The 25,156-nt window shown below is 48.1% G+C and overlaps 1 protein-coding gene across 1 annotated transcript in view; it reads right to left on the bottom strand.

Annotated features, from left to right (window-relative positions):
• Positions 1–8,178, bottom strand: part of LOC105567351 (polypyrimidine tract-binding protein 1) — a 418,546-nt gene extending 410,368 nt beyond the window's left edge. The window contains exon 1 of the mRNA XM_012022168.1: positions 7,453–8,178. Coding sequence (XP_011877558.1) covers positions 7,453–7,460 — 8 coding nt within the window. The 5' untranslated portion in view covers positions 7,461–8,178. The remainder of the gene's footprint in view (positions 1–7,452) is intronic.
• Between the last annotated feature and the right edge of the window lie 16,978 nt (positions 8,179–25,156).

The raw sequence follows: 25,156 nt of genomic DNA, 5'->3' as shown, positions 1-25,156 counted from the left end.
TTTGCCGCTTCGGGGTCGACCTCTTTTATCTCTGCGAAATTCAATGAGATCTCGAGTTTTATCTTCGTTAAACAGCCAACATTTTACCTCGTCTAGCCTCTAATACTCCATAGAAGTGTGGCGATAATTCCGGGACACTTTGCGTAAAAATCCAGAGCCGTTAGATCGCGCGAGTAACACGTACGTTTTACGACGAGACGAAGCCCGAGATCAATGCCGGCCGGAATGCTCGCGCGTTCTCGGAAACGACATATTTTACTGTGCATTACGCACATCGTACGCACTAAGGCGGAAAGTGAGCGGCCGTGCGTTAAACGGCCGCCGCTGGGAAATGAAATCCGTGACATTTCGGAGCGCCATGAATATTCCGTATTATTGTTAATTCATTATCGCGAACGCCCGAGGCAAGTGCACGTATCCGCTCTAAATGGATAATGCATCTCCTAAATAAGCGTCGGATTTACTCACAGTATTTTTAGCATGTTCTCCCCCGAAGCTTACTTAAAAACGAGGGGTATTACCTACTCCCTGGCTACTCAAATAATCAACGCTCCACTTCGACGCAGGTGCAGCCGAGGCGAGGCTGGGTGCTGCAATTTTCAAAAATTAAGCCGCGAGCGGGAGAGATACTCGTTGTTATACCTTCCCCGTGCAGCAATGCTCGCCGGAAGCTCGTGCATCTTCCCCGAGAAAAATTGTGCGCTATACGCCAAGTCGAGACAGATTTCGCCGGCCATCGGTTCTCCGCGCGTAACGTGCAATTACACGGTGACGCAAGCGGCGTTTCGCGGTATTAACGAAAGACACGAACGCCGTTAAATATCGCGCGGACGGGGGGATCGCCGACGATGACGATGATGACGGGCCGCTGATGGACGATTGAGATACTTGCGTACGCTACCGCGAGTCTTGTCTATTTTAATTATCATCGTGCGCTGCAGGCCCGATAAGCATTTACCCGTGACAGAGAGCCGTGCAACGCCGGTCCGATGAGCGCGTCGATAGCGGCAAAATGCGGGCGCGTTCTTGCCACCGTATGCGGGCGGCGCGGCCGCTCAAGTCCGACCCGCGGCACGCACTCACGTACACGGGCGCACGCAGCGTGTAGCGGCGCGGCGTAACGCGGCAGCGTGAAGGCCCGCAACGCGTGCGACGGAACGATAGCGTGGCTATCGACGGTGAATGGTACAACGGCGTTGTAGCGGGCTCGAGGTTTAATCAGATTCTAAATTAGGAACTCGCGGCGAGAGCAACGTCGTTTCCGCCCGGCCTCGATCGCGCACCGAGTCGAGTTCCGCGAGCTATCGACACCTCGTCGGGATGCAAAAAGCGGCGTGAATAAATAATGCCGACATTCGAAACGCGACATCGCGGCATCGATTCAGGCTACGAGCGCACGACGGAGCGTTTGCGGCTCTCGTGACGAGCGACGAGGGAGCTCGGCGAGTTGAACCTCGAGCGGATTTTTAAGCCAGCGCCACACTATGCGCGATTCGTAATGCGCGATTCGTGATTCGCAGTTTATCATTCGTAACTTCTTACTTGTCGTTTCGTTCGTGTTAACTTGGACAATATTTAAGGTAGTTGTTTCGCGACAGTAATGCTCAAAAGTTTCTTCCAGACAGGAACCAGCACTCAATTATTACAATGATATATCTTGATGCAATATTGTTCTAAAGAATACACTTACGATTAATACATAAGATTAAATAGATTCGAAAGATTATAGTTTGAGGCGCTTTTGCCACATCTCTTGTACACTACACTTATGTCTACTACATAATTCTTCTCATTTTTCAGTTTTAACTGTTTATATTGTTGAAACAGAACGGTCAATAATTTTGATTTTTTTCCAGTTATTCGTTCTATTTTACTTTATAACATATTTGTTTCTCATACGAATCTCACTCATCGTTAAACTTAAAAAAAATAAAATGTGCCATCATTTGCGTTTGCAAACGCAAATATTAATATTTTAACACATAATATGTATAAAAAATATTTCACGTGTAATAATATTTTGTGTAACACAGCAAACTTTAACATTTTTTTTTTAACTTTGAGACGGTCAATTTTAATTCAGTTAGTCTTATTTTGCACGTATTAATGTAAAGAATAAACTGCAAAAATTTGAAACAATTCTCACATAAATGATTTTACGAAATAATATACCTCAACTTTTACCTATTATTACAGGACTTGTATCATAAATTTGCAATTAGTCAAGTTTCAATATTAGTCAAAAAACCCGCTAGCGAATTGCGCACGGATCAACAAATTTCTCCTCCACACTATTCACGAATACACAAATTACGAATCGCACATAGTGCGGCGCTAGCTTTACGCGTGCATCGATCTTCCTCGCGCGCGCGCGGAGTCGCATTTAAGTCACGCTTGGCAAGACGCCGCGGGTGTCGTACAGGTGCGGCACGTGGCGCGAGCGAAAGGGAGGACAAGTGTCGCGGAAGTCCGCGACGCGAATACTCGGTAATTTTGCCGCGACGGGGACAGAAACGCGCTTACGCAATGTACGCGAGGAGACCGTGAATCGATGCGCCGCGAGCGAACGGCACGAAGTGCGTCCTGATGCATTTCGCGGGATGCACAAACGTGCCGCGAGAGCTCGTATTTGATAATTCCCGCGAACCGCCTGATTAAGCACCGGCCAGCCCATCGCGGCTGCATCGATGGCGCGCGCGGCCGCAGTGAAACATAATATCAGATACGAAGATGGATGGCGAGCCCCCGCTAGTATTCATGCACGTTAATTTAGTCCTCACGCACGTTAATAACGCGGCCGACATCGCGTATATAAGATGAACATGACCGGGCCGAACGTACGGTCGATACGAGAGCGGATTCCGCATGCACGGGAATATAGTTGGACCTCCGCGTTCTCCGGCACGATTTCTTTCGAGTACCGTCTCGCCCTTTGTCCTGTTTTTCATTCCCCTCCGGACTGGAAGAGCGAATTGAGAGAAAAAGGAAATCTGACTGCGCGTAAAGGAGAAATGCCGTCTCGTCGAGTTGAATATTTGTTTGAATTATTCACAACTTAGACACTGAATATTCGAATCACTTTTCTAATATTTTTTTAATTATGTGTATTAAATATTACCACTTGCTTGTTGGCTTTTGTCTAATTAATGTGGTCCAGTATATAACCGTAGATTTATTTAAATCAATTAAAGACACGTTGAAATCACGTTTCTTTGAATCTCTACTCTAAAGTTTTATTTACTTGTACTAAAACATTTGCTAGATTTGAAAAAATGCATATGAATTCTTTTAGAGATTCCAGTCTCAACCGAATCAAATTTTGGTTAAGGCAAAGAAATCATTTCTTGGAAATTAAGTAAAAGTCTAGTAAGGTCAAAATTCAAGGAAAATTTCTTTAATTTCAAAGAAACTTTTTTCCTGGTTGCAGAGTTCGCATTGTAGTTAAGTGCAATGACGTGTGTGTTACAACAAATTAAAATGATACATGAAGTGCAGATGAATCTCTGAAAACATAGATTCTGGGCAAGCGAGCTAAAGAGCTCCGAGTTTGCGGGAAAAAACCCGCGATCTAAATCGGTATTGACAGTGCAAAGACATTATCGCCGACTCATCGGCGGAGTGCCAATCCATAATGCACGAAGTCGTGTCTTTCGCAACGGAACGTTTCCAAGAGGCTACATTCGGTCGCCGCGCGTTTCCGCGGGCCGCGCCTTGCGAAAATACGGCGTGAAATCTGACACGATTTTGCAAAATGCGCGCGAGCACGGTCGCCTCAGTGCTGGCGGGTGGCGCAAAAAAATTTACGAAAATTCGGGCTTCGCGAGGAAATTCACGCTACTCGCCCGTCCCTAGCTTCAGGCGACCCACTCGCATTCGGATGCTTTGTGCGGCGCAGCTTCTTTTTTCTCGACTCGATATCACTCGCGTCCACTTCTCCACCGACGCGGATTAACTTTAATCTCGGTTTAACTCACTTTTAATCTCTTTCTAATTCTTAGAGGTGGAAAAGGATGAAAAGTGAGTTAAACCGAGATTGAAGTTAATCCGCATCGGTGCGGGAGAACGTTAAACGAGAACGAGACGCAGGAGGGGAATCAGATGAAGCGAATCGCAGGCGAGTCATTCCCTGGCGCGGGTCCACGCGGATCCACCGATCGCAGCCAAGGGTTCGAGCATCTTGCCGCGCGTTCTCAGAGCGATGAAATCTAATTCCGGCCCCGCGTTGCCCACGTGAAACGAATATAGCGGTCGCCGTGACATAGTAAACTCTCCAACGGCGGTACAACGCCGCGGTCAATTCATCACGACGGCAGGAACAAGCGGCGACTTAATTAAACTAAGAGCGGCGCGATTAATTAATTCGCCCCCGTCTCGCCGTGGCTCGGTGCGTGCGTGCGCGAGGTATACGCGGCGCTAAGGGAAAGAAATGAACGAATAACGAGTAATCGCGAGAGGAAAGTCCTTATCATCCAGCGATAGGTACGAAATAAAACGCCCGCCCGAATCCGAGCCGCCGACGTGACCGTGGGTTGATAAAACCCGTTGGTTTGTTCGCGCGGAAGGAGTTACCACGTGCGCCGCCGAATACCGACCGAAGGGTTTAAAGCCCACGACGCGAAGCACGTGGCACGCGGCCGGAGTCGAGCGCGTTGCCGATTCGCGGAGTAATCGCCGAGCAAATACCACAGACTTCTATGTCGAGAAAAGTCCTCTATTATGAGATTGGATTCTAATACGAGATAGCAGGCTTTCAACGTCCAAATTCAATCGCAAATCTTTTTTCGCAACGATTACACGGCCTGACGATTAATTTTCCACTAAATAGAATTCACTCCAAGGGCAATAAATTCATGGTGAAACCATCGGATGACGTCAATTAATTGAGCGGAAACTCCGCTATCTTATAATAGGGGACTTTCCTCTACTACTAGACCGCTATCTTCGAGCTGAAAAGTGAGGCAAGAGTTTCGCCATGTCTCGTTAGGTAAATAAAGTAGCATGTGTGCAGCGGTGTGTCACTGACTGATATACTACTTTATTTACCTAACGAGGCATGGCGAAACTCTTGCCTCACTTTTCGGCTGGAAGGTAGCAGTCTAGCAGTATACGGGGTGGTCCACTTCATCTCAAAATTTCTCATTTGTTTTTAATGATACGAAAAAATGTCCAAGGGGAAAGTTGCACTATTTGAGGGGGCCATCGCAATGACAGAAAAAGTTTACCACAGAAGAAGTCTGTAGCAAATACGCGGCCGCTGCGTCGTCCCGCCGGCAGTGTGTTATTTCGGCGAGCGAAAGGATTAAATTTTACAAGCGGTCGTAATTCAATAATTTTTCGGGGAGGCGAGGGGGCGGGGGGGAAAAAACGATACGAGTTCGCGCGCTAATCGTATTATGTGTCAACGAACGCCGCGGTAAATGTAGAATTCTATCGAACGCTCTCGCGTAATATCACTATAATGCGGTTTTAAAATCGGCAGCCGCTGAAATCGGAATATCGATGCACAGGATTCTCGCGAAATGAGTCTTCAATCAGGCGCGATCAATACGGAATTGCATATTGCGCGGAGCCGACGTAAGCACAGGTAGATCGCGGCGTGGCGAAACTTCCAGCGACGCGGTATTTCCTCTTCGCGCCAGAAATTTAATTTCTTTTTTTCCTAAGCCCGTATCAGACTACGAATTGAGATTAGAAATTTGACCAATCAGAGTGACGTTTACTAATCTCAGGTTTAGTGACTTTTACTCTAATTGGTCCAATTTCAATCTAATATCAATCTCAATCCGTAGTCTGATACGGGTTTTAGGATTCTTTCAAGCCGGTTTACACTTGGTTCAAGTTCTAGCATCGTGGACACAGGCCTTTGCTGAAAAAATTAAGCAAGTTTCTTCTGCAAGCATCTGATAATCGAACGAGCGCGTCCAGGGTTGAACAGACGCAGACGAGGAAATCGAAGAAGCCGGAATAACGGGGAGGAAGCCCGTCGAACCTGAGTCCGTGAAAACGTCGCGCGGTTTTACGGGCGCGCTCGCTATCCGCGATGAAACGTAAGTGGAAGCCGGGCGTTATGGAAGCGCGACGCGCGCGTGGCAATGGGACGCCGACGGCGCGGCAAATGCACGCATTGGATACGCATTGGATACTGTTGCGGCGGTGTAATCGAATATTACTCATAAAATGCGGCGCGCGAGAGAAAGCCGAGCGGTGTGCAGCTAGCTTTCATAAACACGGCTAAAAGCTCTCCGCCCGCGGGGGCCGCGGCGTAAACACAGCTCGCCGCGTGACGTAATCCCGTTATCGGACCGAAGATCGTATGCCCGGAACGCGCGAAAACTTAAGACTTAAGGGGATCCTGAACTGACAGCATTGCTAAACTTTGAAATCCTCGATAATTTAACGTTTCGGTCAGTCATTTGTCATTTCTCTCAAGTCTTAAATTTCCCTGCTCAAGTTTTTTCGCGTGTTCGGGCCTTCCTACTGTAAGGTTTATAGAAATAAATTGAATTATAGGGCGTGAACTTAAATAAATCAAACTTTTCTATTGTGACACACACAAGTGTGACACGGGCTTTACGCGAGAACGGCCGCGGACACAGTTCCCTACGTCACCGGTGAGAAGTCGCGACGCTCGCGGCGAGCGAGAACGATCGGGGAAACATGCGCATCGCCGGAAATTAGCGGTGCGTCGTCTCTCGCGTTCGCTCCGTTATTGAAAATCGGATCGAGGGAAGAGGACCGGTCCTCGGATCACACCGAGCCGCGCGCACGGCAAAGGACGTGTTTCCTTTTCCTTTTTTTTTTTAAAATAAAAGAGCAAACGCACACGAGCGATATCAGATAGCTGAGTTATATCGCGATGTCGGAGATTAAAGGACTTTGGGCGTTGCTTAATTAATTTCCAACGGTAGATCACCCTTCTTTCTTTTCCTTTTCGTTCGCCTCGCCGAACCGAGCGCGCGCGCGATCGCAGCGCACAGGCATCGCCGGGCTACGCGCCTGCTGCACACGTGTACTCTTACAAAGGCAAAGCTGGGAGAGGGGCAGAGAGGAAGAGAGAGAGAGGGAGAGAAAAAGAGGAACGCTAGTAATAAAGAAAAGCCTCGTCCATACCTACTCGCTCTTTCTCTCTCTCTCTCTCTCTCTCTCTCTCTCTCTCTCTCTCTCTCTCTCTCTCTCTCTCTCTCTCTCTCTCTGGCTCCACAATCGCCAATCAATGCATTCTCTCTCTCTCTCTCTTTCTCCCTCCTCTTCAACTCAATACAGCATTCCGACGTACCGAGACTACACCCTTCCCTTTTACCGCTGCTCCATCCATACGCTCATATCCACACATTCAGCTGTCACTCTCACTCGCATCCCCCCTCTCTCTCTCTCTCTCTTCCTCTTCCGTCGCGAGCTTCACCTCGAGAGACGGAGCTACTCGCTTATCGTGCGTAGAGTATGTCCTCTTACCCGTTCATACTGCCGTCAGCTCCCAGCGTCGACGAGCCGGCGCGTTTTCCAGGTCTGCGGGCGCGAGGTTAGGTCGGCCGCCAGCACGTCGGATGCCGCGGCACGTCGCCTAGGCCGCCGCCGCCGCGTTCAGCGTACGGCTGCGTGTCAGTCGGGCGGTGAGGAGCGGCGCGCCGCGAGAAAACAACAGGTTGCATGCACCACCGCCGTCCCCGCCGTTGTTCGTCGCGCGAGATATGGCGCACACGACGTATCGACGGGCGAGCAAGACGCGTCACGGGGCGACGGAGCGGATCGACCGCGCGAGAGACGGGGATCGCGAGCGCGACGGTGACGGCTGCCGATGACGGCGCGCGAGCGGAGGAAACGTGACGCGACGCGACGCGACGCGATACGGGCGCGCGATGCAGCGGCGCCGTGCGGTGCCCGTCGCACGCGCTCCGTCTCGCTCCTCTCCCCCGCAGCGCGCTTTCTTCCCTCTCTGTTCCACCGTCGAGCCTCGCCGCGCGCGAGGGACGCGAGAGAGGAGCGTCGGCGACGTACGACGACGGCCGCGCTCTCGCGGCCACGAGCCCCTGACGTCGCTCGGGCTCTCGACGACGGCTCGGACGACGAACCCGCGATATCGTACTCGCGCACGGTGCACACGCTCGCGATACCGCCGGCACGCGGGTACGCGGAGGGGGAGGCCTCGCTACCGTAACGTAACGTAACAGCGCAACGCGCAAACCGCGGATCCGCAGCGGACACGCGCTGCTAGGCTCGCTTTTCGGCTGCGCCGGCCGCGGCGATGGTGCATCGCGTCCGTCGGATTCGTCGGCCGACGCGCGGCCCCTTTCGCGCAGCGTGCCGCCATCTTGCGGCGGCAGCCCGCGTCCCTCGCCCGCGCGCGGAATAAAATCGCCGAAAACCGCAGACGAGAATTGCGTGCCAGTCGGTTTTCGTAATCTATCTCGTCGCACGAATCTTGTTCTCCTTCGCGCGAGCCTGTTCGGGGAGATCCATTTTATCTACGGCTGATAAACTCTCGACTTTGCGTAGCAAGATCCTTGCAATAGATAAAGTATTGCGTTGAGACTTCGCGCTATTAAAGATAAACAGCTCTGCATGGAGATTTTTCAACGAGTTTTGGTAATAATTGGAGTGTGGATTGGCCGATGATAAGGATGGCAATGATTAAAGGACACGCGCAGATTCATAGATTTACGAAATATTTAATACACTTGATTTATATTAATTGAGATCGTCACGTAATGCTATTTGATAAAGTTGACGGGAAGCGAATGGAAAACTGCTTCGAGGGAAGCTTAAAAAAGGACAATTATCAAGCGTGAAGATAAAGAACATACCCTTAAATATATATAGGACATATAAAAATTTATTATTCCACTAATTAAATCAGATACAAGCTGACCGATAGCGATTCGAAAATGTTATTCTTATCGATGGGATGAAACGTCGACTCGAGAGACCCACCGTACGCTAACGCCATCTTGGAAGTTGCGGCGGGCGGGATAAAAGCGGCCGCCGCTTGACAATTCAAATCGGCCCGTTGAACAGAGAATTGATCGGGAAAGTATAATCATCTAAGGCTCGTCGCACAGAGTCAGCCGGTCACGATCCTTCATGTCGATCAACACTTTGCCGCTCGGCACCGTCGCGTAGTAATTGAACGCATCGTGGACGCGGTGCAGGCCGAAAATCGCCGAGACCCGTGGACGAATCGCGCATTCCGACTTGTAGTCCAACACGTGCTGCACGGTCTCCCTGCGGGGAAACGTCGTGTACAGTCTTATTCATTGACACCTGGACCTGCATATTTATCATCATTTTTCCCATCTATTCAAGTCACTGAGTTTCAGGCTGTATGTATATACTACCACAGACTTCTATAAAAACTCCCACATAGCACATATCATTTGAATATTCCATGATTGGCAACCATAACTGCGAAATGCGCCTATGAAACCACATTTTGGCCTACCCTCACCACTGACTTGGGCAGGAGTTCGATCTCCTGGTCTCTAGTCTTCTTGCCGTACAGTCATCGGCAATAAATCGTTTTGCAATCGTTTCTAAAGAGGAGAAGTGACTTGTTTTTCCACTCTCGCCGATCGACGAATTATCAACGAGTGGAGGAACAACAATCCCCTTCTCGCGAAACGATTCATTGCCGATCAGTGTACGCGGTCGATTGTACGAGTGACCATCCGGCTGTTAAAAAGAACACAATGCCGACCTGTACACCAGCGGATCGGCGGTTTTGTAATGCTCCGCGACGACCGCGAACCTCGTGCAGTTCGTCGGCACGAAGGAGAGATCGGCAGACAGTTTGTATCGCGCACCGCCGAGGACAGCGACCAGACCGTCGTATTCCAAGCTGGAAAAGAATTTGTAGCTCGAGCTTGTACTCAAGGTCGCCTTAAGTCCGGTCGATCTCGAGATCCCGTCCGACCAATGAAATGACAGCGTCGCGAGATTACACTTGAGATTAAATTAAAAATTGGTCAATCAAAGTAAACTTTATTAATACCAAGTTTAATGAATTTTACTTTGATTGGTTAAATCTCAATCTAATCTCAATCCGTAGTCTGATACGGGCTTTGGATTGGAGTATGCATTGAAGATCGCGAATTGTGGAGATTAGAATCAGAGGCATTCACAGAGAAGGGCAAGAGTATTTTCCTCCCCCCTGGAATCAGTAAAAAATGAAACTCTTCCTTACGTAATAGAAGAGATTTATATGCTAAAAGATGTATAAGTATTTTAATTTTAAAAGTTTGAATGTCCCTCCCTGGAGAAAATCTTACGATTAGATTAGAATTCAATCGAGCATAATTTCAACACGTTGAATGCCGGTCACCGTTTGTCCAGCGCTATATTTAATAGAAATGCATAAAAGTTGTAAGAAATAACATTTGTACTTCTGCAAGTGTGGTTAATACTAAAATGATAGTTAAAAAAGTTGTGCAAATGCTGCACTTGATAATTGAGTGCAATTCAATTACATATATTGTATAATGTCTTATCGATGTGGATCTAACGGTAAAAATTTCACTCCGACGTAGATGTAAGCGAAATAAGTTCAACATTCAATGTGTTAACCGAAATTAATTAAACAGTAATAATGAGCACGTTAGATAAGTATAACATTAGCTGAGGTAATGTTTTTCGCAATAAATGCCTTGCAGTCCGTGTCTAAATAGAATACTTATCTAACATGGTTGTTAAATTGGTTAGCAATTAAATTACGCTATTTCTATTTAATTATACTCTGATTATGCCACTTCGACTTCAGTTCGGGCCGTGTTTTAAAACCGAAAGTTATCGGCGCTCAGCTTGCACACGTAGTTGAATGCACGTACATACATGTAAAAAATTATCATTGGACATTAAAAGGATCCAAGTCCAATCGCTAGGCGTTTCTATTATTTGTAAAAATAATCAAGCTTGAGATTATTCGATCAATCAAACTCCAATCCTCAGTTTGCGATCCTCAATTTTCAATGCAAAGTCCGACACGAAACTTCTCGTCGCCGATTAACAGCTGAAAGGGCCTAGTTTTTCATTTTCTGGTTAACTGTTAACTTGAAGTTAGTCGATTCTTTGTCTCTTCTTAGATAATAACATAAAAAAAGATAGAGAGTCGACTAACCTCTGGTTAACAGTTAACCAAAAAATGAAAAACTAGGTCTAGGCGCGCGAACGTGTGTCTCCTTAGGGCGAGTCTTGACATCGCGTGATCCACTTTCCGAGTCTCTAACTTCCGTTTCACAATCGCGACTCTCGCCACCTTTGACCACCGGTAAGAGGGAACCTCGTAATCTAGGGTGTGTTCCCATTTCCTCATATTAAGAGAACACACGAATCAGATTCCCGAATTTTACAACAACTTGCAAAGCAGCTTTTTCTGCTGAACGCAGCCATTGTGAGTCACTGATTGTGAGAGGAAATGGGAACACACCCCTAGTCTCGTAACCAACGCAACACGCGTGATTTCACCATTTCGCAGCATTCCGAAGGCACGGCCCGCCTTCGGTCTCGATCATCACACGCACTTGCTCCTTTCCGCCGATTTTCTTCAGCTTGTACGGCAGGCAATGTCCGTTCCTGCGTATCACCATTGCGCCGAGATCCGCGCACAATTCGGCCCGTCTCGCGTCGTCGCAGATAGCTATCGGCTGCAAAAAAAATCAGAAATAGAGAATTCCGCCTTCTTCGAGTAATCGCCTACAAGATAAATTAAAACGAACATATCAAGATCTTTACGGACGCATCTATACATACGTGGGAGTTTACACTAGCTTATTACATTGATCAAAAAGTAGATAAGTTTGACGTATTCTTAAAAAGAAACGTGTAGTTTTCGTTCTCCTCTTTCATTACGCGTTTATCGTGATAAAAGTAATGAGACTGATTGTGAGATAGATACTTTCGCTCCAAAGACTCGGGTGGCGAGGTCGATGACGGCGAGAGCAGAGCGCGAGTGTCTGGCGTTAACGAGGAGGCACTCGTTTCTCTGGATGCGAGCCCGACGTCCGATTGCCAGCAACGCCGAGAAATAATCGTCCGTGACGGCCGCCGCGTTTTTCAGAGACACCCGTCGTATTAATCTAAACACGTCCTAGGGTTTGCCGGGCTCGATTATTCTCCCAGCGGGACCGATCCCGGCGCGGAATGCGGCCGCGCGTGAAGAAAGTCGGCGTAGCGCAAACCGACCAGCGTTGGTGCTTACAAATTACAGCCTCGCGGCGTTGATCTGAAGCATACAAATTAGGGGGATCCTAAAGCCCTCTATTTTATCGACATTCTTTGTTAGAAGTAATCTTTTAATTGGCGCATAGAAATGTAAAACTCTTTTATGGAATTAAAGTATGCAGCAAAATCTAGATTATGCTGGCCGTCTTTATATCAAAAACGGAAAAAAATAAAAAATTTGACTAATTTTTTGTACACGAGTTTGCCAGCGGCTTTAGGATCCTCTTAAGAAGCATTTCAAAAAGTATTTAAGAGGATCCTTAAATATAAGAATTGACTGTAAACAAACCTTAGTCCAGCGGGAAATGACTCGTTGATCGATGTCGGAACGAATCATTTCTCACTGGGTTCTAACTCGAGCGCGCACTAGTGAAGCTGCCGAATTCGCTGTAAGACGCCTCTCCTCCTCGAGGAAGATAAAACGGCGTACTCTGTAATGAGCGAGGCAGCTCTCGGCCAGACCGCCGCAGACGGGATAGTTGTGCACGACGACTTCCTCGCCAATCTGGTAGCCTGTCCGCTCGTGTGCCAGTCTGCCCATTTCCAGAATCGTGCCCGACACCTCGAAACCGAGGACCATGGTTGGCTCCGGGGTCCTGCGGTGCTCGCCGCGCCAGAGGAGCACGTCGCTTCCGGTGAGCCCGCAGAAGCGCACGTCCACGCGTACCTTTCAACGAGACTCTCGCGAATTTCGTGGAAGAAAGGGCGTCGGATGACGGAACCGGCGATGGAGAACGAGCGGCGCCGCATCGCGAGCGAGCGGAGAAAGTGTCTATCGCTCGCTGAATTTCAGCCCGGCGACTTTTAACCTTCGTGTGCGGTTCGCGAATCGATCCTTAAGTGAAAGCGAGATTTTCACAAGCGACGACGGTATCGCCGCGACGCCTCGTGAAATTCCGCGATCAGGCCGCGACATTGCAGCGCGTAGCGCGGCGTCAAAGTTCACCGAGAGTTCACTGGCGTTTATCTTTGCCGTCCGCGCGGAGAACAGGAAACACCGGTTAATCCCCCGGTGAAAAATTTATACCTTTTTAAAATTTTTTACAAGTTTAAATTCTGAAAGATTCTGAAATTTCTCATTTTATAATTTCAGACGTAATCTTAACAGAGTTGAAAAAAGACTTTTAAGAATTTCTCGGAAATTATGGAATAAGAAATCTTAGAATATTTCAGAACATAAATGAAAAATTAGACTTTCTCAGTATTTCTGAAAAGTGTGCCAATTCACATAAAAATTCTAAGAAAAATTTTTATCAAGATCCGCAATGATAGGGAAAGACATGGCTCGATTCGAGTCGAGTGCGAAAACACCGAGCTTCCTCGAGAAACTGTTTTATGACACAACCGAGACCGTGGAGGAGCGTTTTTCTTTTTAAGAACCTGCGTTTGCTGAATCGCCTCCTCGGGAATGTACTCCAATTGAAGATTACGTGGTCCATGCAGTACCGCGGCTCGGAGTTTCCTTCCGGTTTGCGCGCCCCGCGTCGGCTCCGCCGCCTTCCGAATTCTTTCCAAGCACGTAGTCAATCCAGCGAGCTTGCTATATCGCACAATTATCTTGGAACTTTTCTCAGCAACGGCTCGCGGCTCAACGAGCAACATGATAATTTATAACCTGTTATCGCGTCCAGCTAGACAGTTTCCTGCAAATTCCTCCTTTCGAGTCGCTCAGAAAAACGACGATCGCGCAGCCAATCGATCATATTAACGTTTTCTCTCCGCGCGCGATCATCTCCCCCGTAAAAACGACGAGATTTCTAATTTAACGATCGCAAAATGTCGACCACGTAAAAATTTGAGAACGGAGATGTCTGCACCTTTTGCTCCTAGAACTAACTGACAATTCGTGAAAACATTTGTATGCATCAACTATTGAGATAAAATCTCTAATCTTAATAATTAGAATTTAAGTAACAATGATTTTTGTTTCGAAACATTTTCTCGATTGAACAGAATTAGTCGTTAATTTAATCAATACTAATAAGTCCGCAGAATGATATACAAAACGTAGTAACAGTCACGGAACAAAGTAATGTAAAATATTAAGTACGAAATTTTCAATTACGTAGACGGGACAATTTTTCTGTACAGTCTAATATAGTTTTTCAGCCAATTTTTATATTTAGCAGTTATACATATAATTTATATTTCAGAATTTTTATTTTTATTCCATTGACGTGTCTAAGTTTCATGATAAGGGCATACACATTTAGCGTAGACATCTGCGGGATGCGAAACGAAGAAGATTGGTTTTTGGTTCGTGTCGCTACGTCGATTTTTCGCCGAGTTATAGCGTTTTAAAAATCGGGCGCGCGCGCACCATTCATAAGTCAAGGCCGCGCGAATTTTACGCGAGCGTACTACGTCCCCAAAAAACTGGCATAAAAACATACGAAGCACAGCTGTTCGGTAGTAAACACCGCCGCGCCAGACGCCGCGCGAGACGCCGCGTATACGCGGCGTCTGCTGCTGCTATCTCGGGATAAAGATCGCGAGTCGATATAATCGTCAATAACTTCGCACAAAAAAATCGTAGCGAGATGATCTTGGTCTCGTTGGAAAGCTAAGATTTCAGCGCTTCTAACGAGATTAGAATCGCTTATCTCGGATCATTAGTTTATGGGATACCATCGATTAATTTTGAAAATAAAATTGATTTTGTCCCGAGATCGAGATCGCGAGTTGATATAATCATCAATTTCTCCGCACAGAAAAATCGTAGCAAGATGATCTTGATCTCGTTGGAAAGCTAAGATTTCAGCGCTTCTAACGAGATAAGAATGGCTTATCTCGGATCATTAGTTCATGAGGCATTATTGATAAATTCCGAGAAAATTGATTCTGTCCCAAGATTGTCGAGATTGTGAAATAATCTTTCGATTGGATGAATCTCTCTCACGTCGGGCATTAAATAGCAAACCTAATTTATGTTCACCCAATATTTATTTTTCTAAATATACAAATATGTAATTGCATTGGTTTTTTTGTTGATAATCCCCTCTTCGGGTACGACCTTGTCGTGGTGGAGGGGCTTGAGTACCCCGAAGAATTACTCTCTAAAAATCAATCAGTGCATTATCACTAAATCAGTGAATATATTTAGAGAGTACATACTCTAAAGACGGGACAACCAAAGGTACCCATTGCACTATTTAGGCCCGATTTTTCATTTTCTAATAAACTGTTGATCACAGTTTAATCGATTCTCTGTCCTTTCTTAGATAATAATATAGAAAAGGATAGAGAATCGAGGAACTTCCATTAACAGTTAACCAGAAAATGATAAACCAGGCCTAACACTCTCTGTAAGTTAATCGTTGGATTATTACTGAAAATAACGAAACGATTCACTGTTTTCAGTGATAATCCACCGATTGACTTTTAGAAAGTAGACATAGCTACATGTTTTATATTGTAATATATTATAAAATTAATTGTGATGAAAATATAATAATGATAAACATGTCCAAAGAAAGGTGTGATTAAGTGAAGGTTTAAAAAATATATAAAGGAACTATTAATGTAACTATTAAATTAGTTACTAGTTATCGAAAAAATGTAACTGAGTTAAGTTACAGTTACAGATGGAGAAAAAGTAACGAAATTAAGTTAGATTTGCCAAAAAGAAGTAACTGTAACTGTAACTTCGTTACAAGTAACGAGTTACTTCCCAACCCTGATTCTTCCCGTGTGAAAGCCGCCTTGCTCACCTACCATCTCCGACCTCTCGTACCCCCTCAAGGTAAGCGGCTCTCTCGCGAGAGGCCGGCGGGGCCCTCACCTCGCTCTCGCTATAGGGCTGGCTCTAGCGCGCGTTCGACCTTCTGCCCGCTCCTAAGATCCCCATAAGGTTGTTTATCTATTCGCTGCTTTTGGCATTTACCTCTCGCGTTTGTCCCAAGCTAGACCGGGACACGCCGGGACACGCGCAGCTTAATGGCCCCGGCCGTTAAGCTTGCGCGACCTCGTCATAACTCACGCCTACTCGTTTCCTGTTCCCTGTGTCGCGCCACCGTTTATCGTCCACCTTACCCTACGCCGAGACATGCTCTCCTGTTCATGTGAGACGCTAGAACCGACGCTAGACCGATCGAATAAGGCGAAGGGTGTGGGTCTACTCGCCACCCTGACGTCGCGCCCGTTTTATATACCCCTAATCGCCAGCCGAGACAGTTCGCACCGCTTGTAAAAACTCACATAACGGCAACGGTGAAATTGCGCACGTGTAATCCTAATCGGTACCGAGCACGCGAGAAGTGGTGGACGTGAACCATCTCGCGGAACGGTGAAAGCGTATCGTCGGGCTGGCAAGAGAGACGGAGTCTGTCTTTCTCTCTTTCTCTCTCTTTCTCTCGAAAGAGAGGACGCCGCTGTGCTTTTTATAGTATCCTTGGAGGCCAGGACGAAATTTGTTCGAACCTGCTCAACCGTAACTGATTCGCCAGCGGACTCGCACGGGCGAGTTTAACGCTCGGTGCCCGCGACCAAAGTGATACGCGACGTCGTTCATGATACCCTGATGGGGTGCAGTCTGAGTTTGGTATCAAATGGCTGCCGACGCTAGGACGAGTCACGAAGCAAAACGAGGACCCCGCGTGGCATCTCGCGCCGCCGAGTGAGAACAGCGATGGGCACCGTGGCCGCTTCTCGGTGAGCGCACACTCGAATACAGCGCGTTGCCGGCCACGACGCTGACGCGCTTACAGACCGCTACGGAATCTTCAGACAATCTTCTCGCGAGTCCCATTGCCAACTTTTGCTCGAAAGTATATAATCAAATTTTATCGTAACGTTGTAATATCTCGAACGAAAATTCCGTTGAAGCAAAGTTACTTTGACTTATCTAATCAATATACTTTTCGGGAAATATAATTCGTTAAGAGCAAGCAATCTGTGAGGAGAAAAAAAAGAACTTTAGGCTGTCTTAAGCAGTGATGGTCAAGTTGAGGTCCGACCCAGAATAAGGTAAAGAACCTTACCCGAGGGCCAGAGTTTGCATTGAATTGAGTCTCTTGAAGCATGTACATTTTTGAGTCGGTCCTTAAAATACAGGGCCAAGATATTTTGCTCTAGCAACAGGTAGATAAAGCTTTCAGAAAAGCGTATCGTTCGAGCGCCTCCGCGTGTCTCCAAACACTCGGGTCCACTTGGAAACCGCGAGCAGTCACTTGCCGAGTACGCCATAGCCATGTGAGGGAACCCATGGCGCGCCGTCTTGGCGCGTCCGATCTGGCCGCCTCCATCCTCTCGTGCACTCCTGATCGGCCGGTAGTCCCACTTTCTTTCAAAGCCGCTGAAGCGGCAAATCTTTTTACCCTCCGGGGGATTAACAAAGGGCGGCCGATTAGGCACTCATGAGCGATCCTGAAGCCTGATGTGATCCCGATCTTTCTGGAACCGTCTTCAGGGACGAGTCCGCACCCTTCGGGCGCGCGTATGTACATCCGCGCCGAGGAACGCGCGGCGCGGGGTCGATAATAGAATTAAGCTCGCTCGCTCGTTCGCTCGCGCGCGCGCACGCGCGAGAGAGAGGCGCGTCGGCTCAATATGCATTTGCATTTCAACGCGAGCAGATCACGTTGCACGGCAACTTGCGTGGGATGAATATAAATCGAATCGCTGAATGTTACTTGTTGAAACCTCAGGTTCGAGAGCGGAGAGTACAGAGAACCAATGAGTCGCGCGAGCAGCCAACTTTTGAAAGACAGGTTTGAAGTCCTTTCGTCGCGCGCGCAGAAGTCAATAATGATCCAGTGGTAGGTCAAGAGCGACGTTTACGTCGCGAGGAACGCGGATGCTGCTCGCGAGCGGAAATTGATCTCCGCGAGCGCGACGCGTGGAGGAGGCCTCGCTGGCATAGCGTTATCTTGAAGATACACGTCTCGGAGGTGTGGCTCCTGAGGGATGGGTCCACTTTGCATAGTCCTATGCTCCCCTGATCGCAGGTGTTTCGTATTACACGTGGCCGTAATCCCTGGAACACCCTGGACGACGTCGACGCGGGCGTCAACGGCGCGACCGGGCGGCGCCGGCGCGACCCGTGGGAATCCCCGTTTATAATTGCTGCCCGGACGGCCGTGTAAAATTAGCATATTAATAAGAAAGACGGCGACAGCGGCCAGGATAGTAGGATGAAACCGCAGGAGAACCCGGCGCCGCCGCGGTTCCTGCGGCCGCACGCCGACGGCCCGAGGATCCTTCGAGCCTCCTCGGGCGCTCTGCATCCCTGATGGCCGAGTCTCCGCATTTAGAACTCAATGGAGCGAAACTAATTGCCGTCATTATGACGCCACCGTGGATCCCGCCGGCGAGCACGAGGATCACGAAGAAGCCACACGGCGAATCCGCGAACGTGCCGACCTGCGCGCGCGCGCGCACACACACGTTCGCGCGTGTCGTACACACGCGCGCGCACACACCGCGACGCGCGTCTCTCCGTCGAGACTCGCGTTTCCGCTTCTGGACCTTCCGCTCGACGCTACCTTCGTTCGACTCGTCCCTTTCCCAGCCAATTTCCCTTTTCCACCTTCCGCGCAAAACTTTCTCGGATAACAAATGGCAAAACGTGAGGGGGAATTGCACGTCGATTTAATCGGCGTAAACGCGCGTCACGCGGCGTTTATTAAACGTACGTGCGTTAATTATCGGATAACGCTCGGCGCGGGACAGTCCGTGTAAAACGTGATAAAAACGTCATTTCGGAGAAATGTAAAAGCCGGCCTTTTCCGCCGGCGAACTCCGCGATGATGATGCTCTCCTGTTAGCATGGATATCACTTTTCATTTTTTTCATATCTCATCATCGGGTTTCTGTGGTTTGAGGCGGAACGAAGTGTGGACAGAATGAATAGCCCTTTTTACTTCTACCGGACCCTCGCCGGGCCCGCTCGTCGGATCTTATTTCTTTTACCTGGCGACGAAGCGAACGACTGCCGTGCGTCGCGCGCGTTGCGATTAAAAAAGTGCCGCGTCCGCGTCTTACACGAAGGTGCCAGCGGATCGAATTGTCATCGACATGCGGCGATCGTCTCCAATCTAATTTCGACGGAGCTTCGATAACGCTTTTGTAACAACGACGCCTAAGTGGGAACGAATTACGCGCGATTCCATTTTGCAGCGACGCCTTGTGGGGAATTTTGCGCGCCGGAAGCGCCGCTACCCTTCCGCGAGGGGCTGCGATCCTGGTCCGACGTGTATCGCGATTCGCTCTCCAGCTTCCATTTGCGATTGTCCTTTCGCTTGCGTAACAGTTTCGCCGCGGCGTGTTTCCCTCCTCGGCTCGTAGCTTCGGGCCGAGATACATTCCTGGTGGGAGATGTATCGCGATAACCTGAGCCCGTTTAATACTTTCCAGTCCCGCGGGAATTTTCGACGGCGCCAGACACGGCGTTCCAGTTCCTCGCGATAATGCGACCCTGTCTCCCCGTGTTTCGCGAAAACGTCGACGGCATCGCGCCCGAGGAGAAAGAGTCCCGTGTAACAAACGCGAGGAAATTAGTTCCCGACGTCCGCGCGCACTCGCGAGCGGACGGAAGACGTTATGTAAATTACACGAGAGGCCCGCGAAGACTTGGCGGCGTGCGCGCGGCGAAAAAAAACAGCGCGCCGAGGACCTCGCGACGCGTGGCGCGAAGGCACGGAGACGCGAATTATGACGGGAGAAAAGCGCATCGAAGCCATATTACATGCGCAGTGTAAACAACTCCGTTACATCGGCATAGCAGGAGAATAAACGGACCGAGGAGGTGACAGGGCGGGAAATCGCGAACCAGAGGCACATATTATCGCGAAGCAAGAAGGTAGCGTTTGTATCATTGTCACCCGTTTATTACGCGCGCAGCCGATTTCGAGCAAAGGCCGAAACGGCTCGACACGCGGGGCGACTAACGCTGCGCGGCGTGTCACTATTTTTTTTTAAACAATAGTCGATAGTGCGTGACGCGTTCGTGTGTGCGTGTTATTACGCGTGTCGTTATTTCTTGCAATTTCGATATTTCAATATCGGCGGCGACACTCACGCGTGGACGCTCGAAGCGGAACGTTTTCACAAACTGCGGCGCAAGAAGCGCGATAGCGAGATTTTCGGGCCATCGCGAATAACGTTAATTGAATTAACCGGCGGTTATAAGTGCATAAATTGCGATGAAGTAAGAAAGTTCTGTCGAGGGGCACGTAAAGGGTGGGTTCGGCCGAGGGAAAAGGCCGTAGATAGGGCGATTCATATCTCTCATATGTCGCAAGACAGGAGAGCAGGATGTACAGGAGCTACGTTATGATGCGAGCACATCATATTTTCATGGTGCGTGATATCTTCATACGGCAAGGTCCTCGCTCGCGACTCGCCATGCGTGTCGGAATAATTCCGTGCGGAAGGCACGCAATCGCTTTAAACGTTTCCGCTTACAATTTCACAACATCGTAGAGATCGACCAAGACTATTTAGCATGTTGGTTATTAATCGATCGTCTTAAAAATTTATACATGTGTCGTTAAACTTAAGCCCGTTTAAATTAGGAATTACTGCAAAATTGCACGTGTCGTTTCAGGTATCTTGATTGTTGAAAAAAACCTATGGGTATAAAATGTCAAGTGAAGATAAATAAGCACGGAAAAAATATGAAGGATATGAGTAAATGAAAATATATTTTCCGTTCGATCCATTTTGCGACGAAGTTTGTGATTTACGAATATTTATTTATTTCAGCAAAGTAAACATTTGCATCACGTGACGTAAATTGCATTCGTAAATCTGTATATTTTTCATTAAAAATAACAATATATATAACACCGGATAAAAAATAAAACATAGAATTTTATATTGAAAATAATAAAAAATTATTGGATTCGTCATATTCTAGAAAAGGTTTTCGATATAAATGAGCAAATATATTCATCCCGAAGGATTCGCAAGTCCAATGTCCTTCATCTACCTTTAAACTGTGATAAAATCCTGATCAAAATGCGTGGATATGTTTCTACAGATCCGATTTTTCAAGATAATTTGTTTTCATTTGCAGTTGTGGGTAAAAAGCTTTTTTATGCCATAACGCGTGCAGATTTATCGAATCAATTCTTCTTTTTATTCTTGCCAATCAGTAAACTTGGAGCAATTACTTGACAAAAGATCCAAGCTCTAATGTTATAGAGCTGCTATTTTTTATCAGTTTTATTGATTATCAGATATTACTGATAATATAATAATTGTATATGATCCACAATTGCATTTGTTTCTAGTGCCATGTCAAGAAAACTAGAATTTGATGATCCATAAATTCTGTACAGCTGTTAATCCGTAGTTTCTTCTTAAAACATACATCGATGCACTTAGATCTTTTACCTCCAGCGTATCAAGTATCGGTAATTTCTGCGGTACTCTTCGATCGATATTCAGTACCGAGGCATAACTGTCCAAAATATGCCTACGTGCTTTCCTTCGAAAGGTTGCTTTCATCATATAATGTAGCGGCAAGACAAGAAAATTCGAGTATCGGTAAATTCCAAAGAATATTATAAATATTCAAGTGCTTCCGCTTACGCTTCCCCTATACCGATCTTTCCACATTGACGTACTTAGAAACCGAAAAATCGGATATTCGTCGTAACATCGTTCAATAAAATCTACATCAATAAAAAAAGATCAGGTCGTTGTTTCGCAAAAGAAAGCACATCTGCGGTCGCGTTTTCCCGTACTACGCCCTTCGGTCTTTCGATGTAACGCGGTACCAGGAATCCAAAATTCGAGGATTGTGCCGGCGAAAGGCAAGTCGATACCTCGAGACTCTTGCATCCGACAAAGCTGAGCGTGCGAGCGAGTAGCAGCCAGAGTGGCCTCTGAAAACTCGTTTGGGCTCCGCTCGCCGGCTCGATCGTTTCTCGCGATCGGCTCTCGCGGCGAGGCACGCGCGCGCGCGCGCGCGCGGTAAGGAGAGAGAGCAGCTGCCGGCGGCGCGGCCCTTGACACGACCCTTACGAGGGCCCGCACGAGAGCGAGATCGCGACGGGCGCGAAGGAAGAGTCGGGTGGAAAGGGGGGAGGACGGGGAGAGCGGGAGAGAGACGGAGTGATACGTTCCAAGGCCAAACGAGCTCCAGCCGACTTCTGGGATCCTGCTAAAAATGCGTGGGCGCGGTCTCCCCGAGGGCTGGCCGAGGCCGTCGAAGGTCGCACCCTTTTTCGAGCGGCTCGCGCGCCCGGCCCTTCCGTTGAACCTCGCGGCTCCCAGCCGCGCCGGCCGACCGGCTTCGCTCCCCGAGAGCCACACCGCCGTCGATCGGTCTCTCCTCCTTTCGCGTCGTCCGCACGAGCCTTCGGGGCCGCGAGGTTGGTCCAGCCGGCTCCCTTCGCCCTATCCTCGCCACCGATCCCCCAACACTGGCGCCCGTTCCTCCGACACGAAAATACACACACACACACGTACACTTGTACGCAGTAGCGGATTCTCGTGCAGGAGCGCGCCGAGACCTTCGGGACGCGTGACAGCTCTCCTTTTTTACGAACACGCGTGGATCGTTCGAGATAATAATGTTCTGTGGCCTTCCACGACTGCTGTCACGATAGCCTTACGTTTCTAGAAAAAAAATAGAAATTGTATCTAGACGTAGTCTCGACGCCTCGGACTCCTACTCCGTCTCGCGAAGTCTCTTTTCGAGCCTCGAGAGCGATACTATCGAACGTTCTCTTTCATTTTCGTGATTTGTAAAAAAAACTTGCTCGTTTTATTTAGAAACGCCGAGATTATAGCTCGCGCATGGGTATCCAATCGCCGAAATCCATCACTGCGTACACGTACGTTCGTACACGTACACACACGCGAGCACACTTTTGGGCGATTCACACGCATGCTCGTCTACCCCATCCTGGAACCTACCCACGGTGTTCCGCGTTGGGACACGACCAGCAATGCGCAATGCGCGCTGCGCGATTCATTATGGGTTTCTGGAAGGGGCTTTTCACCCCCCTGGCGGCAGTTTCAAGGGGTGCACCCCGCGTGTTTACGCATGCTGAAAGGACGATCCGTGTTGCTCGACCTGGGCGAGGGTAGGCGGGAGGGCTGGTCCTTCGCATCCCCGGGGTGGCGACTTTGCAGGATGGGTCAATCGATTGTAAGCCACGACGCTCGTACGGGGGTTGAGGAAACCGCCGCGGCATTCGGGGGTGGCAATGTCGATTAGGAGCCGGCGGCTACAAATGTATTCCTTTATATCTTCGTCTTCATTTACACGCTGACTACGAAACTACAGATTGTACTCTAGAGACTTTAATACTTTTTCAAATTATAAAATCAAATGATCTGAACGTTATAAAACTACAACTTTTCAACGTGCGATCGCAGAAGCGTTTCTTTTTCTACCGAGACGTGATCTGCGAATAAATTCGTGGATTCTTACTTGCTCGCTCAGAGAACGGAAAATGCTCCGTAATTTTAATCAACCGAGCATTGACGTCAGATTTTTGGCTTGTCTCTCCAAAGGAATTTTGCAAAACAATGACTTTCGCATTGTACATATGTATCGTGTATATTCGTACATACGCCGTTTTACACGACTGGCATTCGGACGCGAAAAGAATCCATACTATTTCAAGTGCACACTGGACGCGTAATACACAGTCCAGTCAGCGAAGCAGGAATGCGCAAGAGCAATCAAGATATCGCACCGATATTACAACGGTATGGCTGCTTGACGAGCTAGGAGAACATGAGGTACGGTCTCTTTTGACATCACATCTATTACATTGCGCGACTATATATGCACGTACACATACAGGGTCTTCGAAAAGTATCGGACCCCCCTGATATTTTCAGTTAGAATGCATTTTGGAGAGAATGTCCAATAGCAAAGTTGTACGGTTTCAAGCGGGGAGTAAGACGATGGCCTTGACTTTGATCTTGACCATGTCCTTCAAGTTCATTTCAAGGTCTACTTAATTTTTTTAAACGGTACTCCCTACTTTTTATTGCATATTCTTATAGCTTATCGCGAGAGCTTTCCAAAACACTGTAATAAAACATTTTTTTCATTAAGTACTTTCTAAGTTATAACGGTTTGAAGTCAACAATTTTTTGACACACAAAATGTAAAATATCTTGTAAAATATTATTTAGTTCTCGGTAATCATAACTTTCATACTTTTGTGCGCGGAATAATGAGGCCAATTAATTGGTTTAAAGAAATTACCGAAAACTAAATAATATTATATATAAATATACTTCGATTATGTATTTTCCTTAAACTAATCCGATACTTTTCGATGACCCTGTATATCTCGTCGCGATATGCGTCGCTCTATCCAACTTGCGCAAATTCAACGCGAAATTCTTGATCACGGCCGCGGTGTCCGATGTAACTGAGTAGCCTGTTCCGATACGATTAACGTCATCAAAAATCAGTTTCCCATTTCTCGCGGTTATCCGTTATTACGTCAATGTCGAAGGTCGCGAAGATAAGATGAATCGCATCGCGTGAGATCAACACGACGCGACAAAAGCCAGCCTTCGCGGCGAGATTTCCAGCGGGAGAAACAAAGACACGCGTTTTTTTTTTGCCGAAAGCGCACGTGCGACGAATAACGCGAGTCGCAAGCTGTCGCGGCCTTAATTAAACCAGCGAGTCCCTTCGATCGCTCTCGCGTTGCGGGTCGAAACGATCGACGTGCTCCCGGCGGTCCTCCGACGTGACGACGGGCGTGTCAGTGGACGAGACGTTTGACTCGCGTGCCCCATTACACGCGCGATGTCGTGATCCGCGATAGGGCTCGATCAGACATTAAAGGTCCCGCTTACCAATCGGCACCGTCTTCCGCTGCTTCATCGGCGGATGATCAGTTCCTTGGGGTTTCTGTGTTCCTGTTCAAAGAGCGGGGGCGGCTCCCGCGGAGGGCAGGCCGTCAAACTCGCGGGGCGGAACCCTGACATGAAGAGGCGGTGCGGAATCGCGTGCCGGCACGCC

Source organism: Vollenhovia emeryi, unplaced genomic scaffold (genome assembly GCF_000949405.1).
Source record: "Vollenhovia emeryi isolate VEMERY1.0 unplaced genomic scaffold, V.emery_V1.0 DF939138.1, whole genome shotgun sequence".
NCBI classification, from domain to species: Eukaryota; Metazoa; Arthropoda; class Insecta; order Hymenoptera; family Formicidae; genus Vollenhovia; species Vollenhovia emeryi.
Note: the sequence above shows the minus strand (reverse complement) of the source record. Positions and strands in the feature narration are given on the sequence as shown.